This window comes from Anomaloglossus baeobatrachus, chromosome 6 (assembly GCF_048569485.1).
Source record: "Anomaloglossus baeobatrachus isolate aAnoBae1 chromosome 6, aAnoBae1.hap1, whole genome shotgun sequence".
NCBI classification, from domain to species: Eukaryota; Metazoa; Chordata; class Amphibia; order Anura; family Aromobatidae; genus Anomaloglossus; species Anomaloglossus baeobatrachus.
Window position 1 is genome coordinate 421,256,453 of NC_134358.1, and position 25,585 is coordinate 421,282,037.

General features: G+C 46.5%; 1 protein-coding gene across 4 annotated transcripts in view; it reads right to left on the reverse strand.

The window, feature by feature from the left end:
• Window positions 1-25,585, reverse strand: part of EZH2 (enhancer of zeste 2 polycomb repressive complex 2 subunit) — a 152,916-nt gene that overhangs the window by 104,473 nt on the left and 22,858 nt on the right. For 3 of the 4 annotated variants that reach the window (XM_075315162.1, XM_075315160.1, XM_075315164.1), the window contains exons 2-5: window positions 15,480-15,602; window positions 13,657-13,785; window positions 11,672-11,788; window positions 10,078-10,198 (exon numbers count right to left, since the gene is read on the reverse strand). In XM_075315162.1, coding sequence (XP_075171277.1) covers window positions 10,078-10,198; window positions 11,672-11,788; window positions 13,657-13,785; window positions 15,480-15,596 — 484 coding nt within the window. In that variant the 5' untranslated portion in view covers window positions 15,597-15,602. Of the gene's footprint in view, window positions 1-10,077; window positions 10,199-11,671; window positions 11,789-13,656; window positions 13,786-15,479; window positions 15,603-16,012; window positions 16,099-25,585 lie in introns of those variants that run through there. The other variant, XM_075315161.1, reaches the window with a different exon arrangement.

The following is a 25,585-nucleotide window of genomic DNA, read 5'->3' on the forward strand; positions in this document are numbered from 1 at the left end:
AGATTGGGGGATCCACCTTGGGTCCAGCGCCTGACCACGTCAGGGGGAAAGGGATAACATGTATCCTTAATACATTTGGAGAAACGCTTATCTGGTAAGCGTGGTGATTCTGAACTGCTTCTCTGAAGTCAGCGTGGCCAGAAAAGTACTCAATGTACGCTTGAGATACTGAAATGGGATTTCTCCTGCTGGGAAGCTGACTCCTCCACTGAAGGAGCTGGGGGAGAGATATCCAACATGCCATTGCTGGACGCTATAAGATCATTCACCATGGCGTCACCATCCGGTGTATCCGGATTGAGAGCGGTGTCAGGATCAAAGTCCTGATCAGCTACGTCTGCCTCATCATACAGAGAGTCCTCTGCTGTGACCCTGACTAGTGATGAGGCCGAGTGCCGCTCCCAGCGAGCTCGCTTAGGCTGTCTGGGACTGTCGTCCGTGTCAGAGCCTTCACCCTGGAATGCCTGGGACCCCCCCGGAGCACTGATTTTGTTCCAAATGAGGGTGGCCAGGGAGCAATAATCAAGATTGCCCATGGCCTGTCTGGACTGCAAGTCACTATCCCATGACAATCTATCAGCCGAAACTGCAACACCGTCCCTGTCCATGGACAGGGTTCACAGGTGGTTCCTTTGGCCACCTCTAGTAGAGACCCCGGCTGACCAAGTGCTACAGGGGAGCATTGCACACAACGGGGGTCAGTGGAACCTGCCGGTGGAACAGTATCACATGCAGTAAAAGCAGCATAGAAAGCCTGTGTTGCTTTTTTGCTGCTGTAGTCTAGCCATCTAGGAGCATATAGCCAAGAATAGCGACCGTACAGTGCAATGTATAGCATACAAGCATAAAGTACAAATGAGCACTTCAGCACATGCAATATGAGCAGCTTAGAAAGCCTGTGCCTTGGCACCCTTGCTTTTTTGCTGCTGTAGACTAGCCATCTACGAGAATATCGCCAAGAATAGCGACCGTACAGTGCAATGTATAGCATACAAGCATAAGTACAAATGAACACTTCAGCACATGCAATACAAGCAGCCTAGAAAAACTGTGCCTTAGCACCTTTGCTTTTTTGCTGCTGTAGTCTAGCCATTCTAGGAGAATATAGCCAAGAATAGCGACCGTACAGTGCAATGTATAGCATACAAGCATAAGTACAAATGAACACTTCAGCACATGCAATACAAGCAGCATAGAAAGCCTGTGCCTTAGCACCCTTGCTTTTTGCTGCTGTTGTCTCGCCATCTAAGAGGGCATATAGCCAAAAATAGCGACCTACAGTGCAGTGTAAGCATAAAATACAAATGGACACAACGGTATTTAGTGGGGTCAGCACTTCAGGTGCTGCTTACCGCCCGCCTATAGGCGGGTGTGTGGTCGCCAGAGTCCTGTGACTGGTTGCCCAGAGCTTGTCTCCGTTCTCCAGCTCGGACTGCAGGAATGGCTGCCGGCGTCCTTCTCCAGCTCGTGTGACGAGGGGCGGGCCGTGGGCGTGCCCCAGGCAAGAGCGGGAAACCGGCGTCCCACTGTGTCCAGTGAAGGGGGCTGGAGAATGCAAAGCAGACTCCAGCCCTCGGCGCTGACTTTCTGTACAGCGTCCCGCCTCTCCCCTGACTGGCAGGGCTGGGGGCGGGAACGAAACGAAAACTAGGCCGCAAAGCCGGGGACTCGAGTAATAAGCGCGGCCGTCCTATGTGCACGGCCAGCGCGGAGTCCCCGGCGCACCACAAGTCCCAGCCGCGCCACAGTGTAAAAACACCCAGCAGCGGCCCGGCGCGGCAGTTCCCAATACATAAATTCACACAGCAAAGCTGCCGTGAATAATAGCACGAGCGCTCCGCGCTGTTGTCCCCGGCGCACTAGCACTCCCAGCAATGCTGGTGTGTGTGTGCGCGATGTGTACGGGGACACAGAGTACCTTAATGTAGCAGGGCCCTGTCCCTGACGATACTCAGCTCCATATCCAGCAGGTTCTCTGGGTCTGTGGATGGAGCCCGGTCTCAGTGCCTGGAGACCTGTAAGATCCCACTTCACCCAGAGCCCTGAGGGGGGATGGGGAAGGAAAACAGCATGTGGGCTCCAGCCTCCGTACCCGCAATGGGTACCTCAACCTTAACAAACACCCGACAAAAGTGGGGTGAGAAGGGAGCATGCTGGGGGCCCCATATGGGCCCACTTTTCTTCCATCCGACATAGTCAGCAGCTGCTGCTGACTAAAAACAGTGGAGCTATGCGTGGATGTCTGACCTCCTTCGCACAAAGCTTGAAAACTGAGCAAGCCCGTGATCCCACGGGGGGTGTATAGCCAGAAGGGGAGGGGCCTTACACTTTTTAGTGTAATGCTTTGTGTGGCCTCCGGAGGCAGTAGCTATACACCCAATCGTCTGGGTCTCCCAATGGAGCGCCGAAGAAAATGGCATATTATTTATGAAGTGTAAAGGAAATGATACATGGTTTTCTAAATATTTTAAAAATATAAATGTGAAACTTGTCCTGTATTTAGCTCCATCCATCTTCCCTCTCCCTGCTGAAGAAAAATACGTCAAATGCAGGAGGCGCTTGACTCTGATTGGTCAGCACACGGTCTTTGAGTAGCAGTGACAGGGGAACATCCTGGCTCGTCGCGCAGCCTGCCGATACACAGCGTGGAGCGGCGAACTACAGGACCCAGGAGGCCGGCGATGGAACGGAAGGTACACATATGCTCACCTTACCTTCCGATCCATCGTCGGCCTCCTGGGTCTTGTAGTTCGCCGCGAGGATTTCTCCCTCGTCGCGATGCACCGGCGCACTACAAGAACCATGAGGCCGGCGATGGAACGGAAGGTAAGGTGAGCATAATACTGTATGTGTGTGCGTGCGCTTGTGCTTGTGCATGCATGTGTGTGTTTGTGCAGACTGCAAGTGCGGGTCAGAGCGTGGTGGATGTACGGAACCGGAAGTGTGTGCGGTGAGTATTTTGCTCGTACAGCAAAGCTTTCTCGTAAACAGAGTTACAAATTTACAGAAAGCTTTGCTTGTTAAGCGATATTCTCGATAAGTGGGTTACTCGTTAAGCGAGGTTCCACTGTATAGGACAGGCAGCTCCTCCTACAGAAGGCACAGACTCAGATCCTAAACCCACTACTTCCCAGCACCACACACTTATGGCAGTTTAAATATAAAGCAAATGTTGAGAAGAGAAAGAATTAATTCAATAGCTCAAAGAAACATCTCAATTTCTTGTCTTCTCTAAGGTCTACATAAAGCTCCTAAATTTACAGACCTATTAACTTTAGTTAAAAAACACAGAGCTCATAATATATAGCACCGTGCATAAGTTTAAGACCGGTGTGGGAAAAAATGCTGCAAAGTAGGAATGCTTTAAAATACTTTATTCACGTTAGTTTATTTTTATCAATTAGCAAAATGCAAATCTACAAGTTAATATTTGGATTGACCACCCTTTTCCTTCAATACCGTATCAAAGCACCAATTCCTCTAGGTATATTTGCACCTAGTCAGGGATTTTAGAAGATTATAGTCAGGTGTATGAGCACTCAATTATGCCAAAAGGTAACCAACATAGAAAATGACAAACTGAAACAAACAGCTTGGTAGGAGATTAAAGCTGGGAGAGGAGCAGCCAAACTCTTCAGGGAGAGGTTGTGGAAGACTGTTTCATTTCACAGGTTATTCACTATGGCAAGACTACATCACCATGGTCTCTCCCAGATGAAGGTGTCTAAGAAGATGGGTTTCAATCTGTGTTTTTAAAGCGCTTTTGTAGAAGCACCAAGAAATGAGCAACATTGAGGACTGTAGATGCAGTGGTCATCTAAGGGTACTTTCACACTTGCGTTATTTTCCTTCCGTTACAATCCGCCCTTTTGGGAAACAGCGGAATCCGTTAACGGATTCCGCTGTTTCCCATAGACTTGTATGGTTGACGGATTGTACCAAAAGGAGCTGCGTTGCTTCCGCTGGGCGACGCTCCGTTGCTTCCGCCCAGCGGGAGGAACGCAGCATGTAACGTTATTTTGAGCAGCGGAATCCTCTGGATTTCACTGCGCATGCTCTTTTTTTTTTTTTTTTTTTTTTTTTTTTTAAATCAAACTTTATTTTGGCTCGCGGTGGCCGAACGTTCAACTGAGCGCCCGGCCGTCGGCAAGCGACAGCGCTCAGCTGAATGACCGGCCACCAGCATGCCCGGCCGCCGGCAAGTCACAGCGCTCAGCTGAGCGCCCGCCCGCCGGCATGCCCGGGCGCCGGCAAGTGACAGCGATCAGCTGATCACCCGGCGGCCGGCTGCAGGGAGCGATCAGCTGATCACCCGGCGGCCGGGAGCGATCAGCTGATCACCCGGCAGCCGGCTGCAGGGAGCGATCAGCTGATCACCCGGCAGCCGGGAGCGATCAGCTGATCACCCGGCGGGCGGGAGCGATCAGCTGATCACCCGGCGGCCGGCTACTGGGAGCAATCAGCTGATCACCCAGCGGCCGGCTGCAGGGAACGATCAGCTGATCGTTCACTATAGTCTGCCGCTGGTAAAACCGGGAAAAAAAAAAAAAAAAATCAAAACGAATTGCGTTGTTTTGCAGCATCCGTTGCATCCGTTGTGTCACTATATGCAACACATCCGTTGCATCCGTTACACAACGCAATGCAACGGATACCGTTCAACGCAAGTGTGAAAGTACCCTTAGTGGTCATCTTAGTGCAGCAGAAGAAAAGCTGTAGTAGGAGAGAAAAGGCGCAATAGGGTCTTACCCGATTTACAGGGCAGGAGGAAAAAGGGTTAAAACACACTCACCTGGCTGGGTTGTGCCAGTCACAACCCCTTAGAGAACGTGGATGAGTGCTTTAGTGGTTCAGCAGCGGCCCCGTGTCTGAGCAAAGGATATCAAAGTGTAGACTGGAGGAAAAACGGGTTTAAAAACCGCGCTAGGAAACCACGAGCAAGGATGTAAATGAATATTTTTCTTTTATTTAGATAATTCCAACGCGTTTCAGAGACCCATCTGTCTCCTTCCTCAGAGAAAAAAAGGAAGGAGACAGATACCTGAGGAAGGAGACAGATGGGTCTCCGAAACGCGTTGGAATTATCTAAATAAAAGAAAAAAAAGAGAATTTTGTTTACTTACCGTAAATTCTTTTTCTTGTAGTTCCGACATGGGAGACCCAGACCATGGGTGTATAGCTAGCGCCTCCGGAGGACACACAAAGTACTACACTCAAACGTGTAGCTCCTCCCTCCGGGCTATATACACTCCCTGGATGACAATCTACCCAGTTCAGTGCAAAAGCTGAAGGAGGACATCCACCCATAAGTAGAGATAGAGTTCTGGTTTTGCCGAGTTTTACTCTGTCTACTAACAACAGCCGGTGAAACACACGGAACAAAAAACTGCCAACAGGCAACAGGGAGGGTGCTGGGTCTCCCATGTCGGAACTACAAGAAAAAGAATTTACGGTAAGTAAACAAAATTCTCTTTTTCTTTATCGTTCCTTCCATGGGAGACCCAGACCATGGGACGTTCCAAAGCAGTCCATGGGTGGGAAATAAACCAAACTGAGAAGTAGGCAAAACCTAACTTCACAAATAGGCGACAGCCGCCTGAAGGATGCGTCTGCCCAAGCTCGCATCTGCCGAAGCATGAGCATGCACTTGGTAGTGCTTCGAAAAAGTGTGCAGACTGGACCAAGTGGCAGCCTGACACACCTGCTGAGCCGTAGCCTGGTGTCTGAAAGCCCAGGAGGCACCGACAGCTCTGGTCGAGTGCGCCTTAATCCCCGGCGGGGGAGGCACCTGAGAACACTGGTAGGCATCGGCGATAGCCGACCTAACCCAACGAGCTAGGGTCGGTTTAGAAGCAGAGAGACCCTTGCGCTGACCCGCGGTTAGCACAAAAAGTGAGGTGCACCGCCGAAAAACGGTGCGTGACACATAGATTCGGAGCGCCCGCACCAAATCCAAGGTGTGCAACGCCTTCTCAAAGCGATGCACAGGGGCCGGACAAAGAGAGGGCAATGAAATGTCCTGGTTAAGGTGGAAGGAAGACACCACCTTAGGGAGAAAGTCCGGAGTCGGACGAAGAACCACCTTGTCTTGGTGAAACACCAAAAAGGGGGATTCCGAAGAAAGCGCAGCCAAATCAGAAACTCTCCTGAGAGAAGTTATGGCTACTAGAAAGACAACTTTCTGTGAAAGTCTAGACAAAGGAACCTCCCTGAGAGGCTCAAAAGGGGGTTTCTGTAAGGCCGTGAGGACCAGATTAAGGTCCCAGGGATCCAAGGGCCGCCGGTAAGGAGGGATGATGTGAGATGCGCCCTGCATGAAGGTGCGCACCTGAGCCAGTCGGGCGATACGCCGCTGGAACAATACCGACAAAGCCGACACCTGTCCCTTGAGGGAATTGAGGGACAGATCTAACTGTAGACCTGACTGTAGAAAAGACAGGATGGTCAGCAAGGAGAATGGCCGGAAGAGCGACACCAGGACAGGAAAATTCTCCAAGTCCTGTGGTAAATCTTGGCCGAGGAAGACTTCCGAGCCTGAGTCATGGTGGAGATGACCTCAGAGGGAATGCCTGAAGCCGTCAGGATCCAGGACTCAAGAGCCATGCCGTCAATCTGAGAGCCGCAGAATTCTGGCGGAAGAACGGACCTTGAGAGAGAAGGTCTGGGCGGTCCGGGAGATGCCACGGCACTTCTACGGACAGGCGGAGCAGGTCTGGGTACCAAGCTCGCCTGGGCCAGTCCGGAGCAATGAGTATGACTCGACGGCCCTCCGTTCCGATCTTGCGCAGAACCCTGGGCAAGAGCGCTAGAGGGGGAAACACATAGGCCAGACGGAACTGAGACCAATCTTGAACCAGTGCGTCTGCTGCGAAGGCTTGAGGATCGTGGGAGCGAGCCACGTAAACCGGAACCTTGTTGTTGTGCCGGGATGCCATTAGATCCACTTCCGGAGTGCCCCACTTGCGGCAGATCGATCTGAACACTGACGGATGCAGGGCCCACTCGCCGCCGTCCACGGTTTGACGGCTGAGATAATCGGCCTCCCAGTTTTCCACGCCTGGGATGTGGACTGCAGATATGGTGGACTTGAAGTCCTCCGTCCACTGGAGGATTCGTTGAACCTCCAACATCGCCAGACGGCTGTGAGTCCCGCCCTGGTGATTGATGTAGGCAACCGCTGTCGCGTTGTCCGACTGAACCCGAATGTGCTTGCCCGCCAACAGGTGGTGAAAGTCTAGGAGAGCTAGAAACACAGCTCTGATCTCCAGCACATTGATCGGGAGGGCTGACTCGGACGGAGTCCAAGTGCCCTGTGCTCGGTGATGGAGAAATACCGCTCCCCAACCGGAGAGGCTGGCATCCGTGGTGAGGATCACCCAGGACGGAGTCAGGAAGGAGCGTCCCTGTGACAAGGAGAGGGGCTGAAGCCACCACTGAAGGGAGTTCCTGGCCTGTGATGACAGAGCCACCAGCCTGTCCAAGGAAGAGATCCGCTTGTCCCAACAGCGGAAAATGTCCAGCTGCAAGGGACGCAGATGGAACTGGGCAAAGGGAACCGCTTCCATTGACGCCACCATCTGACCCAGCACCTGCATGAGGTGTCTGATGGAATGCCGGCGGTGCCTTAGCAGAGAGCGCACCGCCAGACGAAGGGACTGCTGTTTGACTAAGGGCAACTTGACAAGTGCCGGCAGAGTCTCGAATTGCATCCCTAGGTACATAAGTACCTGGGTCGGGGTCAGAGTGGACTTGGGCAGGTTGACAAGCCACCCGAACTGAACTAGCGTGGTGACAGTGAGAGAGACACTCCGCTGGCAGTCTACACTGGATGAGGCCTTGACTAGAAGGTCGTCCAGGTAAGGAATCACTGCCAATCCCTGGAGGTGCAGGACCGCAACCACAGCTGCCATGACCTTGGTGAACACTCGAGGGGCCGTGGCTAAGCCAAAGGGAAGAGCCACGAACTGGAAATGTTCCTCTCCGATTGCAAATCGTAGCCAACGCTGGTGTGAGACCGCAATAGGCACATGCAGATAGGCATCTCTGATGTCGATGGATGCCAGAAAATCTCCTTGGGTCATTGAGGCAATGACCGATCTCAGAGATTCCATGCGAAAGTGCCGCACCTGAACATGCTTGTTGAGAAGCTTGAGATCCAGGATGGGCCGGGAGGAACCGTCCTTTTTGGGGACTAGAAAGAGGTTTGAGTAGAAACCGCTGAACCGTTCCCGGGCGAGTATTAGGCCAAGAGCGGGAAAACGGAGGGCCAGGGGAGATGCAGAGAGAGATACAGGGGAGGGAACATCTCCCCAGAGAGGAGTGCCCTCCCCTCTGCTGGCCGAGCGGTGGGCGGCGCCACGCTATGCCTCCTGTATGCTGACATGCAGAGAGACTGAAAACGAAACTAGGCCAAAACTGAAGCCGGGGCCTAGATTTTAAAATGCGGCCGACGAGCAGGCACCTTCGGCGCGGTTCTCAGGGGAAACCCCCAGATCCGGCCGGAATTTACAGTAACGATAAAACACATACTGTCCCCCTAATAAAAGTACCCGGGACCCCTGAAAAAACGTCTCAATACTTAGCTTCTGAGACGCAGGGCCATGTCCCTGAGGGGGGGGGGGGGGAACGCTCCTTCCAGCAGGAACCAGACAGGGCTGCGGATGGAGACCGGTCTCCTGCAAGCAGAGAGGACCGTGATGGCTCCCACTTCAAACCAGAGCCTCTCAGAGGATGTGAAGGAGCACGGCATGTAAAGGCTCCAGCCTTGTAAAGTCAACCTTAACAGCACCGCCGACTGAGTGGGGTGTGAAGGGACATGCCGGGAGTCCAGACTGGACCCGCTTTTCTTCTAATCTTGAAATCCAAAAATAAAAATGGAAAAAATATCAGGGAATGCAAGTGTGTGTATCCTCCTGAAACACAAAGCATTAAACTGGGTAGATTGTCATCCAGGGAGTGTATATAGCCCGGAGGGAGGAGCTACACGTTTGAGTGTAGTACTTTGTGTGTCCTCCGGAGGCGCTAGCTATACACCCATGGTCTGGGTCTCCCATGGAAGGAACGATAAAGAAATATTCATTTACATCCTTGCTCGTGGTTTCCTAGCGCGCTTTTTAAACCCGTTTTTCCTCCAGTCTACACTTTGATATCCTTTGCAGCAGAAGAAAGACACATCATGCTTACTTACCACTGAAATTGTAATATGTCCAGCAGTCCAATCAGATCAAAACTGATAGCAACCAGTAAGATCCAGCTACATGTATTGTTTAGAGAAGTGTTCTCCATGGAAGAATTGTGGCCAAATGCATCTGCAACATGGAAACAAGACCAAGGGGACTCAACTAAGAATGTAAATATAGGAACTGGGGTGCAGAATGATAGCAGCAGATGCTTAGGACTAACGAGCGAAAAAGGAGAAGCATTTGGCTGCAACAAAAGGCAGTTTGTTTGCCAAAGAGCTGGAGAACAGTACAATAATGACTGTTTTCAGACAACAGTGAAGCATGGTGGAGGATCCTTGCAAGTTTGGAGCTGCAATTGAGCAAATGGAGAAGGAGATTTGGTCAAGATTAATGGCTCTCTCAATGCTGAGAAATACAGGCAGGTACTTCTCAATTAAGCAATACCATAAGAGAGCTATCTGATTGGCTCCAGATTTATTCTGCAGCAGGACAATGACCCCAAACATGCAGCCAATGTGATGAAGAACTATCACGAGCGTAGAAAAGAACATTGAGTCATGAAAGTGATGATACTGCACCCACAGAGCCCTGATCTCAGCATCATTGAATTTTGGTATTACATGAAGAGAGAAGGATTTACCCAAGATTTCATTCACAGATCTCGTCAGGTCTCAAAGATGTCTGGATCAAAAGTGTACCTAGAAGAATTGAGGCTATTCTGAAGGCAAAGGGTGGTCATACCAAACGGATTTTCTCTTTTGTTCATACACTTTGGATTTTGTTAATTGATAAACTATTAAAACCGTTCTTTTTGAAAGTATTCTTACATTACAACATTTTCAATACTCTTAAGTGAGGTAAACAGATCAGCAGTCTAATTTGCTAAATATCTTACCCCTGTCTCCATGAACCTTTCCATCATAATTCTTAATTAATTCTTCAATAAAAGTTCCATCTTGATCTAATACCTCATCTCCCATATATGGAATGTTATGTAGCACCGTTTCATCTTCTACCTGAAAAAAATTTGGGGGACAAAATTATATTCGGGAGGGAAGTTAAGAGGTATTGATTAGAGATTATAGAGTCTACATCGAAATTATTTGACATGAATTGAATGTTCTTTTCACATGGTCTTGGGGCTCTCCCTTACCACAGAGAATATATTACATCCAGTCATCCTCGCCTCTTCTATTTGCCTTTCTCCGTTGCATGCATCATCTACGGCCGGAACTTTCGACTCAATAAAGCCTTTGACATCACTGCACACTGCTGTTGCGAAGACTTAGGGGCTCTCACACATCCGGCTTTTCGCAAATTTGCCAGTTCCGGCGCTCACCAGTACAGTGTATACAGTACAGTGGCAGCGCGACTAGCTCCGGTCACATGCTGTCATGTGACCGGAGTATGTGACCCGGAAGTTACAGTGCTGCCACTGTACTGTATACACTGTAGTGGCATGCACCAGAACCGGCAAATCGGATGTGTGAGAGCGCCCTTAGGGTACATGTCCACGATCAGGACCTGCTGCATCCTAGATGCGGTGGGGGTCATGAACTGCGGGGCCGCGAGTCTCCTCAGTAAGAAACCGCTGCTGCTCATGCCCACGATCAGGGTTCGGGGCGCTGTGGCCTCTCTCTTCTACAGATAACGCTTGCGACTCCGCAACAAAGAATTGATATGCTTGCGGCTTGGAAAGCCATACTGCAGGTCAATTTACGCTGTGGGCATTACACGAACAGTGGACATGGCATTTATAGAAATCCCATCCATTGCGCTTGTACTGAACATCGCAGTGTTTTAGATGCAGCTGAAACATACTGCGTCCAAAACGCTGTGAACCCTGATCGTGGGCACATACCCCTAGTCGTGTGCTGTGATTACATAGGAGCTAGAAGTCCCGGCCTATAGTGAAGGCGGCCAAAGATGCCACCACAACATAAGAAGGTGAAAAAAAAAAAGATGTGAGGATGATTAGAAGACTGACTACGGGGGTAGGAGACAGGAAGGTTGAAGGACAGGTTTTTGATGTTTTGCTAGCCCTCAGCAATTGGAGGTCACAGGTTGCCACAATATTGCAGAATTTGCACAGAATAAATTGCAGAAGACCAATATTCTGGAGTATACAAATTTTTGTAAAATTTGAGAAGGATTCAATTCCACTTGATCAAGTTCACTTATCTCTACCGTAGTATTAATATAAATTGTGAACCCTCAGATTGTGCTGTGCAGCCATGGATCCAGCTTTAAATAAAGTCATAAACACAGCAGGTGAATTTGTTAAGGATTGATTACCCACAATCATTTTTTTGTTTATGATCTGACATTTGTATTTCTTTTCAAGATATCCCAATGGTACCATAATTTTATGTCATACTGATGTATTTTCTCCAAAGCTACCCCTAGATTTTACCACTTTAGCTTGGTGAGATAGAAACACAAGATACAAGATACATTTGAGAAATACAGATATTTCATATGCAACTTACCATAAAATTTTGTTGGAGAGGCGACCAAGAATACATGATAGGCACAGAGGCTACAGCATTGAGTGTTTTAAGAGGGATGACTTGTTTCGGAAAATCAAAATCACAAGTCACAGAGCACTAAAATATTAAAAACAGACAATAGAAAAGTAAAAATAATGAAAAGCACAACTAAATAATTCAAAACAGATTGTGACCTACAAAGACTTTCGAACGTGATTCATAAATGATATACGTTACCATGTTTTCTTAGTTTCAGAAATGATTTACACCAGAATTATATTTTCTGCAAACGGTTTACTTTATGGACCTTATACAACAATGGATTGGTGTTAACTAACTCCTACCTTAGGCCCGTTTCACACATCCGGCATTTCGCCGGATTGCCGGATCTGGCACACTCCAGTACAGTGCAATACAGTACAATGGCATCGCGGTAACCTCCGGTCACATGCTGTCATGTGACCAGAGCATGTAACCGGAGCTTGCCGCGATGCCATTGTACAGTATTTACACTGTACTGGAGTGTGCCGGATCTGGCGAAACGCCGGATATGTGAAACGGGCCTAAGGTAAAGTTTTCCAGGCTTCCACTGTGAGGTTTGCAAAAAAACTTTGGGAGGGTGGAGGGGGAATGGTTGTTAGCTGTGACCTTCACCTTTTATGAATAGGTGATCTTATCTACATGATGTTAGTTATTATTGTAGTCCTGCCTGCGATGATAGATGACGCCTATATCACCTTATGTAGTCCTTTCTTTAGAAGGGTTAATGGCCAGTTTTAAAATGTGAAGATTTTAGGATTTTTTTAAATTTACATAGTACATTGTGACATGGCAAATTAAAATAAAATCTTAAAAATAATAATAATAATAATAATAATAATAATAATAATAAAGAAAACTTTGTTTATATAAACACCATTATCTGAATAATTTCCTTCAAGGACTGAACTTTTATTAAAAGATGTATTTAATCATAAGTCATTGGTTTTCCAATGGATATTAATTGTCACCTTATATTACTAGTCCCGTCCTACGTTACAATATAACCCGTTGCTGTTTTGTGGCACTTATCTTGTAACTGGTGTAAATATATATTTATACAAAAAAACAGTGAGAAGAATGCAGTTATCTGACCGAAAACAAGTAAGAGAATGAAGAAAATAAAACTGGTTCTCAAAACCTAAATAAGAAAACACTGTGCTAACAAAAATATGTAATATGTGTAAAGCGAGATACTCCTCCGTATAAAGCTGGAAAAGCAGCTTATATCACAGGAGGAATTCAGCCAATAGAAGTGGGTCAGGGGCTAGTTTGCTCCAGGCGTACAACATTTGCCATTTTCTTGGAGTACTCATAGTGAGCATAATGATCCAATATAAAAAGATACTAATATGGGAGGTTATCCAGCACAGCTGACTCATGTTGCCCAAACCGCAGGCAGTGTGAATCAGCGCCTGACTGCGCAATTGTAGCCAGGTATGTCTTTCCTGAAAGGCTTTGCCGTATCAGAGAGCATATAGTTTGAGGATGCGGTTGGGAAACAGTCAGAGACCAGATTAGTCTGGGGCCACCACCGCCAGACCTTCCGCCCGCCAAACCTCCCCCCCCCGCCCTTCAAATTATACTCTCTCTGAAACACCAGCGCATTTTAGAGAAAAAAAAAATATATTAAAAAAAAAATCATCTGCCAGGAATCGTTCAGGCTGGCCACGATTCGTGCTACCTTTGATTTCAGAAGCTTGAATTAAGTGACAAATTGAGAGGTGAAAAGAGCTAGTGACATGACGCTTGTCAGGAGCTTCTCAGGTCTCATGCACCTGTCCTACTTATTAGAATAGGATATGTGCAGAATAGCGGAGGGTGTGCAATATACCAGTTGCTAAATGGCAAGAGACGCCACATCTGCAGTGCCGCCTGAACTGGAAATGAAGATGGGAAATTCCATTATCCACACTTGTACAGTGATCACAATCCTTGGTTCATACCTCTCGAGTGCCTCGTAGAGAGCTGACGGAGGTCATAATGTGGACAGGCTGGATTCTTCGTAGTTTCCATTCTTGGTTTAATATCTCCGTTCGTTCTAGAATTTTTTGACGATTTGAGTTAAACATGCCCTGGAAATACAGGTGAGCCAAGTCAGAGGCAGAAATGCACACACAAAAAGGGGTCACGCAAAAGTGTTTCCAATACAGTCTCACTCCATATTGTTTCCACCCCTAGCTTCAGATAACACATACTCCCACCACTTGCACACAGCAAGTATTTGGATAGTATTTGCATAACACTAGGTTTGAATGGGTTTTAAGCAGATGTAAACTAGGATGTTTTCACCCATGGACTGTGAAGAGATCCTGAAAGCTACATTTTCCCTACAATTAAAGATGTCATATCATTCCCCCACCCTGTGATAAACAGCCCAGAACCACTCTACTATTCATTTTATAAAAATATTTTAGTGTAGGACTGCTTCAAATGAGATTTGCCGTGACGTGGCGAAGCAGCTCAAGAAATTGCAATTTTTTGCCAAAAATCTCAAAATTTTTAAAATAAGTACAGTTTGGAATGTTTAGTGCTGTAGTGCACATTTGGTGCTGCTTTTTTGTTTTTTCTTCATTGAATTGGTCGGTGGTTGACCTCCACCTTGCTTTGCACCCCAATTTGGGATGTATTCCATCTGTCTAGATTTTGGCGGTTGGTGACTGTTCACATTAAGTCATCAGGCTTTGTCCACAGGCTATTTACTTCATGCAGCATTTGCTTGGACCTGTCCCGCCCACAGCCATGACTCAGTCATGGGTACGGGATTGAAATAGACCAGGTGAGTGCTGCTAAGAGCAGTTCTACTATTCATATGTGAGGCCGTATGGCACATTTTATAAAAATATTTTAGTGTAGGACTGCTTCAAATGAGATTTGCCGTGACGTGGCGAAGCAGCTCAAGAAATTGCAATTTTTTGCCAAAAATCTCAAAATTTTTAAAATAAGTACAGTTTGGAATGTTTAGTGCTGTAGTGCACATTTGGTGCTGCTTTTTTGTTTTTTCACTATTCATTTTACTGTAGGGTTAGGGAGAAACACAAGCTGCAGATTATCACTGTGGATTCTGCACTCAAAAACTGCAGCAGCTGAAAGGAGAATACATGTGAAAGGGGCTTTAAAGACCGATTTCACATGTAGCTAGATAGTGCACTATGAAGTGTGTGGGCCTGCCACCAGTAAGACTTGTCCCATGACAACCCCTCTCCATATTTATGACTGGCAGTAAAAGTTACAAGGGATCAGTCTCAGGGAAAAGAATGTCACTCTCCCTAGAGATAAGATCTGAAGACAGCACCTCTCGGCTGCATTCCCTGTGAGTGTCAGTGCATATTTTACTCTTTACAAGTGAAAGGTGCACCATTTTCCACAGCAGAAAAGCAGCTGTCTTTACCCTGGCAGATTTCATGGTGGGTTATGCTGCGGCAGTGGTTCCGCACAGGAAATGTCACATGGGAATAAATGTATCCTTTATATATTATTTTGTGTGGGTTCCTTATGGGATAAGCTGCATGTGCATGCGCGAGGAGGATATAGCTGGATTTACATATCTCGGAGTACATTCTGAGCCAGAAATAAATCAGGTCCAGAAGGATGACACCAGAGGGCCAGATATCTGTTTTCCATGCAGGTAAAGCTATAAAGTTAACAGCAGTCTCCATTCCGCTGATTAGTAATATCATACACCCATAATGCTTTTAGCAGGCGGTGAAGGAGGTGATATCCTCCCATGAGACATCATAGAAGCACAATCCGGGGCTTATCTATGTACCTTTACTTCATCCGCTCGTCTGAACCGCTTCAGCTGCCGCAGACGCATGTACTCGGATTTCACCCGCTTCCTCCAGCATACTGGTCCTTTCTCAGATTTTTTGCCCGTCTGGCCCATGATTATCTGGCAGAGATAAGAAAACATCTTCATTTATAATCCAAGTACATTTAAACATTTGAGAGTATTAAATTAAAATGCAGTCATAAGGTCAGCCCTTACATCATTACATCTGCACGGATTACAGACATAACAAGTGTGCTTCTACAATTGGGAACAACATCCAAAGCAAAAAGGAAAAATAAGAAACCCCTAAAGTGTCAATAACATGACTGGCTATACAGGGCAGCCATAGTGGCCTCACCATTACAGCCAGACCTGCCTGGTGGCCCGTCTCATGCCACAATGGCTCCAGTGGGAAAAGCACCAGAGCCACAAACGTGACCGTGGATTCACGTAATCAGTAGCGGAATGGTACATATACAGGTCTGGTGGAACATGTGTATAATTAGGGCACATGTACAGACACATCATACCTCGATCTTCTATGGAGATGTAATAGAAGTACAGTAATGCTTTCTCTGTACACATGGAGTGAATGAGCCTATATGGCCGTGCATGGAGGCTGTGCAGCTCTTAGATAAAAGGAGTCAAACAGGTATGTTCGGTCCTTTTAGGAACTCCCATAAATGTGAACAGAGGCCATCCCTCCATTCAGCGCAGCTCGCACAAGACGGAGTTTCATTCTCCAGATACAGCTCCCAGGTGGGACCAGGATTTTTACACATTTTTAACATATCTCCAGGATATACCATAAAGGCGTTTGATAGGAATACCCATTCAATCATGTAAAAGTAAAACTAGTCAGTACAAGGGGATTTAAAAAAAGAAAAAAAAGATTTTGTTTTTTATGTTATGAGACATACAACTACTGAGAGTATGTGCCCATGATCCGGACATGCTGCGGTCTAGACGCAGTGTCATGCCTCTTTACCGAGATGTTCTCTGTGGGAGAACGCAGCGTCTGTGCCCACGATCATAGTTCTGGGCACAGCGGATTTTCACTGCATCTCCCATCGAGAACACTTACATCTCCACAAGCATAAATTAACATGCTACAGGCTCAGAAAGCTGCGACACATGTCAGTTTACACTGCAGAAAAAAAAAAAAAAAAGCACAGTGGGCATGGGATTTCTATAAATCCAATCAACTGTACCTGTACGGTACAACACAGTGTTATGGAAGCAGCGAAAACAGTGTCCAAAACGCTGCCCCTTCCAGTTACATACATACAGTAACAGTGAATACCCGGGAGCTGATGTGAACAATCAACTACCCTGAAAAGATAAATGGCACAAGGCAAAAAGTCACATTTCTCTGACTATAAACACTTGATAATACAGTCTCTTGTTAGAAGGTTCCCAAAAACATGCCGATAACAGCATGGTGAAGCGAAAGTAAATGTTTTCCCACACACCTATCCTTGAAATTCCGTAACAGCTGAGAATATGCCTCCAACAATATACGTACTGTATAGCAGAGTAATGGCTCCTCCAGAGAGACGTATGGCCTGTACTGGACCTGCACAAGCCTCAACGTCTGTCTACATCGGAGGTAGAATTCACATTTACAACGAGGATAAAGGTTTGTGGAGCGCAACATAATATTAAATGCTTGGAATATTTACAGATGTAGCAGCCGGTAACATGACATCCACGGCACACTGCAGTCAGTGAATGACCACAATAGAGCACAATGCCATACGGCACGGCAGCCATCATGTTGGCGGCTTCTCCATCAGTACACTATATAACAGCAGAGGATCTAAATATTCATCTAAATAATTGGCAAATACTAACACATTTATTTCACGTGTAGCCCGCCAGCCCAGAATAAAAAAAAGAAAGAATTCACACTATGAACACAATTACATTTAATGTATTAATGTAGAGAGAATATATAAAATAGTAATTTGTGTGTACACCTACCAAAACTCACGACTAAGGGCCGTTTCACATATCCCGCATTTCGCCAAATTGACGGATCTGCACACTCCAGTACAGTGTTAATACTGTACAATGGCATCGCGGCAAGCTATGGTCCCATGACAGCATGTGACCGGAGGTTGCCGCGATGCCATTGTACTGTATGCACTATACTGAAGTGTGATGGATCCGGCAATCCGGCGAAATGCCGGATATGTGAAACGGCCCTTACTCATCACTTACTTTTAGAATAATTTGTGAGCCTTCATAGGCGTATAATGTCCATCAAGTTAGATTTCTCTCTAGAACAAAAGTTTAGCCTAAAATAACAAACACCATACCAGAACCAAACCCATGACAGGCATACAGGACCGCAACCACCCATCCCAACAGGCATACGGCACCGCAGCCACCCATCCCGACAGGCATACGGCACCGCAGCCACCCATCCAGACAGGCATACGGCACCGCAGCCACCCATCCAGACAGGCATACGGCACCGCAGCCACCCATCCCGACAGGCATATGGCACCGCAGCCACCCATCCCGACAGGCATACAGCACCACAGCCACCGTCCTGACAGGCATACGGCACCGCAGCCACCCATCCAGACAGGTATACGGCACCGCAGCCACCGTCCCGACAGGCATACGGCACCGCAGCCACCCATCCCGACAGGCATACAGCACCAGAACAAAGTTGACAACAGGTATATTTTGGCAGACCAAAGTAAACAAAGCCCACTAAGCAATCTATACTAGATCACTCAATGCGCATAGGGGTGCTTCACACACAGCGAGCTCGCTGCCGAGATCGCTGCTGAGTCACGCTTTTTGTGACGCAGCAGTGACCTCATTAGCGATCTCGCTGTGTGTGACAATGAGCAGCGATCTGGCCCCTGCTGCGAGATCGCTGCTCGTTACACACAGCCCTGGTTCGTTTTCTTCAAAGCCGCTCTCCCGCTGTGACACACAGATCGCTGTGTGTGACAGCGAGAGAGCGACAAATGAAGCGAGCAGGAGCCGGCATCTGACAGCTGAGGTAAGCTGTATCCAAGATAAACATCGGGTAACCAAGGTGGTTACCCGATATTTACCTTAGTTACGAGCCTCTGCAGCTCTCACGCTGCCTGTGCTGCCGGCTCCGGCTCTCTGCACATGTAGCTGCTGTACACATCGGGTTAATTAACCCGATGTGTACAGCAGCTAGGAGAGCAAGGAGCCAGCGCTAAGCAGTGTGCGCGGCTCCCTGCTCTCTGAACATGTAGCTGCATTACACATCGGGTTAATTAACCCGATGTGTACTGTAGCTATGGTAGGAGAGCAAGGAGCCAGCGCTCAGTGTGCGCGGCTCCCTGCACACACAGCTGTGCGCTGGTAACTAATGTAAACATCGGGTAACCATACCCGATGTTTACCTTAGTTACCAGTCTCCGCAGCTTCCAGACGGCAGCTCCGTGCAAGCGCAGCGTCGCTTGCACGTCGCTGCTGGCTGGGGGCTGTTCACTGGTCGCTGGTGAGATCTGCCTGTTTGACAGCTCACCAGCGACCATGTAGCGATGCAGCAGCGATCCTGACCAGGTCAGATCGCTGGTCGGATCGCTGCTGCATCGCTTAGTGTGAAGGTACCCATAGACTGCCCTAGGTCTCAGCACTGTGGGTCCTGTTTACACAGGAAGATAGACGACTGAGAAGGAAGATCTTTTATGCTGAATAGATCATTTAACCCAATGAACAAGCGTTTTGCTTGTTCATCTGCAGCTTGTTTAACTAGCAAGATAGTTGTGAAACAAATCTCTTTAGACAACCATTGCTAACTTTATTTGTAGTGTAAATGCCCATTTACTCTGGGATGTTCTGCGATTGTCACTGACTCTCCCCCGGGCTGTATATGGTTTTCTAAACATGTTCAGTTATGATAGTTTTTAGTCTTTATTGAGGTTTCTGTCACCCTTTCAGATAATGTAAATAGCAACCACAGTTCAGTCTGGAACACTATCCTTGAAGATTGTAATACTGGCACCCTGATGGACTCCAGGGAAGTCAAAGACCAGTCTTGATTTATCAATATCCTTCTGATCATGCATTGCTGATAAGTGGAATAGTTCATATCCCGCAGCCACTCCTGTTCTTTACTCCTATGTCATACACATGGATGTGGCTCTCCAGTCTCCTGCACCATTACATGGGTCGGGTGCAATTTTATTCCAATAATCTAGACTCCACTGTCAATTCTTAATACAGAATAATTCTTAATAATGTATAATAATTCCCCTTTGGTAACAGGTTTATTGTTCGATTTTCTGGTACAAAAATGCAACTTGCTGTTATTCTGGACCTGCAGAATGTGGAAATTACTTGGGGTTATCCCATGAACAAAGTTGATTTTAATCAATAGATGTTGTAATAATAAGTTCCACATTTGGAAGTGTTTTAAAAAAAAGTGTTCCTGGGCTGAGATAATCTTATATATGTGCTGTGTAATGGCTGTGTCTGACCGTACAGGGGCATGGTCTGATCATACCACATCTCCTGGGCCGCGGAGGAAGTATACAAATATTACAACACGGGATCGCCAATTCTTTCTTTGAGGCAAAATATTTTATGTAAAAAAATCAGGCAGGAAATGTTTTACCTCACAAAAACAATCAGATAGCACTGAATGGATTTGTATCTGTATACTCTTAAGGTCCAGTCACACTAAGCAACTTACCAGCGATCCCAACAACGATAGGGATCGCTGGTAAGTTGCTAGGAGGTTGCTGGTGAGATGTCACACTGCGACGCTCCAGCGATCCCACCAGCAACCTGACCTGGCAGGGATCGCTGGAGCGTCGCTACACGAGTTGCTGGTGAGCTCACCAGCAACCAGTCACCAGCCCCCAGCGCCGCGTGGAAGATGCTGCGCTTGGTAACTAAGGTAAATATCGGGTAACCAACCCGATATTTACCTTGGTTACCAGCGCACGGAGCTACACGTGCAGAGAGCAGGGAGCAGCGCACACTGAGCGCTGGCTCCCTGCTCTCCTAGTTACAGCACACATCGGGTTAATTACCCGATGTGTGCTGCAGCTACATGTGCAGAGAGCAGGGAGCAGTGCACAATGCTTAGCGCTGGCTCCCTGCTCTCCTAGTTACAGCACACATCGGGTCAATTACCCGATGTGTGCTGCAGCTAAATGTGCAGAGAGCAGGGAGCAGTGCACAATGCTTAGCGCTGGCTCCTTGCTCTCCTAGTTACAGCACACATGGGGTTAATTACCCGATGTGTGCTGCAGCTAAATGTGCACAGAGCAGGGAGCAGTGCACAATGCTTAGCGCTGGCTCCCTGCTCTCCTAGCTACAGCACACATCGGGTTAATTACCCGATGTGTACTGCAGCTAAATGTGCACAGAGCAGGAGCCGGCACTGACAGTGAGAGCGGCGGAGGCTGGTAACAAAGGTAAATATCGGGTAACCAAGGACAGGGCTTCTTGGTTACCCGATGTTTACATTGGTTACCAGCCTCCGCAGAAGCCGGCTCCTGCTGCCTGCACATTCAGTTGTTGCTGTCTCGCTGTCACACACAGCGATGTGCGCTTCACAGCGGGACAGCAACAACTAAAAAATGGCCCAGGACATTCAGCAACAACCAACGACCTCACAGCAGGGGCCAGGTTGTTGCTGGATGTCACACACAGCGACATCACTAGCAACATCACAAAAGTTGTTCGTTAGCAGCGATGTTGCTAGCGATGTTGCTTAGTGTGACGGGGCCTTTACTTCCTCCCCGGCCCAGGAGTTGTGGTATGATCAGACCAGATACCTGTACAGTCAGACACGGCCATTACACAGTACATAGCAGAGACACAATTATAAGATTATCTCAGCACAGGAACACCTATTAAACACATCCAATTGTGGAAATGATTATTATTCTAACATCTATTGATTAAAATCAACTTTAAAAATTAACTTTGTTTATGGAACAAACCCTTCAACCCATCCACCAGGCAGCGATTTTCTGGTCTTTCTTTCCCTTTTTCCATTAATATAGCCATATGAGGGCTTAATTTTTTGCAAGACGAGTTGCAATCTTGAAAGACACCATTCATTCTGCCCCATATTGTACTGGAAAATAGGAAACAAATTCCAAGGGAGGTAAAATTGCAAAAAAAAAAATCTACTTCCATGTTTTTTTTTTCTTTTATGTACCCTGTTCACTATTTGGTAAAAGTGACCTGGCAGTAGGATTCCCCAGGTCAGTACGAGTTCGTAGATACCAAACATGTGTAGTTTTACTTTTACCTATGGTAAGTTGTGAAAAAAAATACAATTGTGAAATTTAAAAAAAAAAAAAATAAATAAATAAATAAATAAATAAATAGTGCTTTTGTCACCACTTTCCAAGTCCTGTAGCATCCTCATTTTTCTTGACCCTGGTCTCTGTGAAGGCTTTTTTTTTCTGTATATCCAGCGGACGTTTTTAAATTATACAGTTTTTGAGTATATGCGATGTTTTGGGTGATATTGCATTTTATTGCAGCGATCAAAAAACTTCTGGTGTTTTGAGTGTTTTTTTTTCCCATTACGCCCTTTACCGATCAGATAAATTTATTTTAGATTTTGATAGATTAGGCATTTCTGAACGCGGCTATAGTAACTACAGTGGAACCTTGGTTTAAGAGAACAATCCGTTCTGGGAGTTTGCTCGTGAGCCAAGTTACTCATCTAGCAAAGCAAAATTTCCCATAGGAAATAATGCAAGCTCAGACAATTCGTTCCACACGTTGTTCAATTTCCCAACCTGGTCCCCTAACTAAATACACACACACACACACACACACACACACACACCTTACGTTCCATCGCCGGCCTCCTGGATCTTGCAGTTCGCCGGTACACTTTGAATAGCAGCTGACAGCGGAACTTCCTCCATCGTTGCGATGGTTATCAATACACATCCTGTACCGGCGGACTACAAGAACCGGGAGGCCTGCGATGGAACGGAAGGTAAGGGGAGCATAATGTGTGTGTGCACGTGTTTGTGACTGCAAGAGCGGGTCAGAGCGCGGTTAAAGTAGGGAACCGGAAGTGTGTGCGGTGAGTATTTGCTCGTACAGGAAAGCATTGCTCGTAAACTGAGTTACAAATTTACGGTAAGCTTTGCTCGTATAGCAAAATACTCGCACACCAAGTTACTCGTAAACCAAGGTTCCACTATATGTATATTTTACTATTTTTTTTATTGTTTTATCTTCAATGTGGCACAAAAGGGGGTGATTTGAACTTGTTTTTTTTATTTACATTTATATATTTTTATTTTTTTTTTTTACACTTTTTAGTCTCTTAGGAGACTTGATATGGATATAGTCTGATCACTCCTGCTGTACACAATGCTTCAGCACCGCTCTGTACAGTAGGATTGCTGATCTCCTGTGAACGCTGACGTTCACAGGAACTATGTCATGACAGTAACAGGGATCATCAGCTGCTCTCGTATCGGAAGGTATATGCTAGTGGAACCATACCCTCGTGCAGTGAAAAGAAGAAGCTACAATTTCCCTACTTCTATGGCACCAGGTAAGGTTAAGGTCACAAGTCAGTATTTAAAAAAAAAAAAAAAAAAAAAAAGGATCAGATTTTCATTGAGAAAAGTGGGGCGATTTTTTTTTTCCCCTCACTTCTCAACCATGTGCAGTCTGTAAACAATCAGTTTTTATATACCAGCAGTTTTATAATAAAAAAAAAAAAAAAAAAAAAAAGGAAAAAAACAGAACCATTTAGTTTCCTTTGATACAGAATTGCAATATATCCATAAAAATTACCATACCATATTATCAATAAAGACACCATACTGTGCAAGAAAAAAAAATCAGGAGGCAATCGTAGGCTTGAATGGGGTAGTCTACTCAGATTTCCGTAGAAAAATTGGCCATGCTACAATTTTTTTTACAATGCACAGATTCTGTAAGTGAAAAAAAAACAACAAAAAGCAGTCATCTGCGCTGCCCCATTAACTAACATTGGTCCTAGCCGGAGCGCTGTCCGATTTATTTTTTTCCCCCCCACAGATAGCACTCCAACCAAAAATATGGTCAAACACGGCCATGAAAAAAAAACAAAAAAAAAACGCTGTAAAAATAATTTTGGTAGCTGAATAAAGTTATAATCAATAAACCACCTCCGCAAAAATCTCTAAAAAGTATTTGGGTCATTTAGAACCATAATGACTTTGGTCAACAAGAGGTTAAAATGATATTGGCAGAATGCCTATGTCCAAATTGAAGGCACACTTGCCCAGCATGGCTACCACAGCGTTCTGCAATGGCATGCAATCCCATCTGATTTGCAACAGGACAATGACCCCAAAAAACACCTCCAGGCTATGCGGGATATGTGACCAAGAATGAGGGGAATGGAGAGCTCCTTTAGAGGACATGACCTCCACCATCACCTGACTTCATCCCAATAGAGGTGATTTGGGACAAGTTTGACCACAGATTTAAGGCAAAGTTGCCAATAAGAGCTCAGCACATCTGGGAACTCCTTCAAGACAAAGCCATTCCAGGTGACTACCCGATAGAGGCTGCTGGAGGGAATGCTAGGGGCGTGTAGAGCTGTGGTCAGAGGAAAGGGAGAAATCTGAGGAATCTAATGTATAACACATTCTGGTATGGGTCCCATCTGTTTCTTGTTTCCATATGTTTCTATATAGTGCATTTAAGAGCAAGGCATTAATTACATAGAAGTGTACCCTGCATATTATACCTCCTGGGATTAGTCATGTAACACACCTGCATCTCAGACATTTCTATTCTAGGAACATTAAAAAAAAAAAGAAAGAAGAAATCTTAATACACAAGACAATGTTCACACAAGGGACATTTTATTTCTAGTGGAAAAAAAACAGCAAGTTCACAAAAGACACCGGGGCAGAAATCCAGGCTTGGCTTACAAATTTTTTGCCCTGGATGTGCTGCAGTCTGAATTGATTAAAGGGAACCTGTCACCAGAATTGGCCCCTTTAAGCTGCAGCCACCACCAGTGAGCTCTTATATACAGCATTCTACAATACTGTATATAAGAGCCCAGGCCGATCTGGATAACATAAAAATCATCTTTTATTATACTCACCTGCGGGGTGGTCCAGTACGATGGGCGTCACTGCTCTCGGTCAGGCGCCTTCCTCCTTCCGTGCAGATGATGCGTCTTCCATCATCCACTCGGTACCCTCCGTTGCGCTCCTGCACACTTCTCTCTGACCTGCTGAAGGCAGAGCAAAGTACTGTAGAACGCATGCGTAGGAAAGGTCAAAGACTGCCCACACACGCACACTACAATATTTTGATCTGCCCTCAGCAGGGCACAGAAGTGCACATGTGCAGGAGCACAATGGAGGGCATTGTGTGGACGACGTGGGACATGTCATCCACATGGTGCAGGGAAAGAGGCCGGTGACAGCAAGCTAATAGGAGGTGACGGACCGAGAGCAGTGACACCCATCAGATCGGACCACCCAGCAGGTGAGTATAATAAAAAGGTTGTTTTTACGTTTTACAGAGTGGCCTGGGCTCTTAAATACAGTATTTTGGAACGCTGTATATTAGTTTTTACTGGTGGTGGCCACAGTTTATAGGGGACAAATCATGTGACAGGTTCTCCCCTCTGCCGCCGTGATTAGAGTGCGTGCACAGTACTATTTTCAAGTATTTCTCCAACTCTCCAATAAAATGGTACCGGAATCAGCACAGGCAGCAGTCAGGGGCAGGAATAACTAGCAAAACCCAACCCACCTATTAGATATTCCGTTACACCTATCATCAAATAACAGTGCATTTCACAAACTTTACTTGCCTATATTTCAGAAAGTATACATCCGATATCACAACTAAAGGTATGTATAGAATCAGCATGATAGCTCCAGTACAGCACTGGCTTTAGATAATATAGGAAAATCCTGGCGGTTGGTGTTAGGCTCTGTGCCCACATTGCGTGTTTGCGTGCAGTTACGCTGCGTATTGCACTGCAGCGTAACTGCATGCGTCCTGCGTCCCCAGCACAATCTATGAAGATTGTGCATAATCCATGCGCACGTTGCGTTTTATAACATAGCGATTTGCATGCTGCCAAATCACTGCGT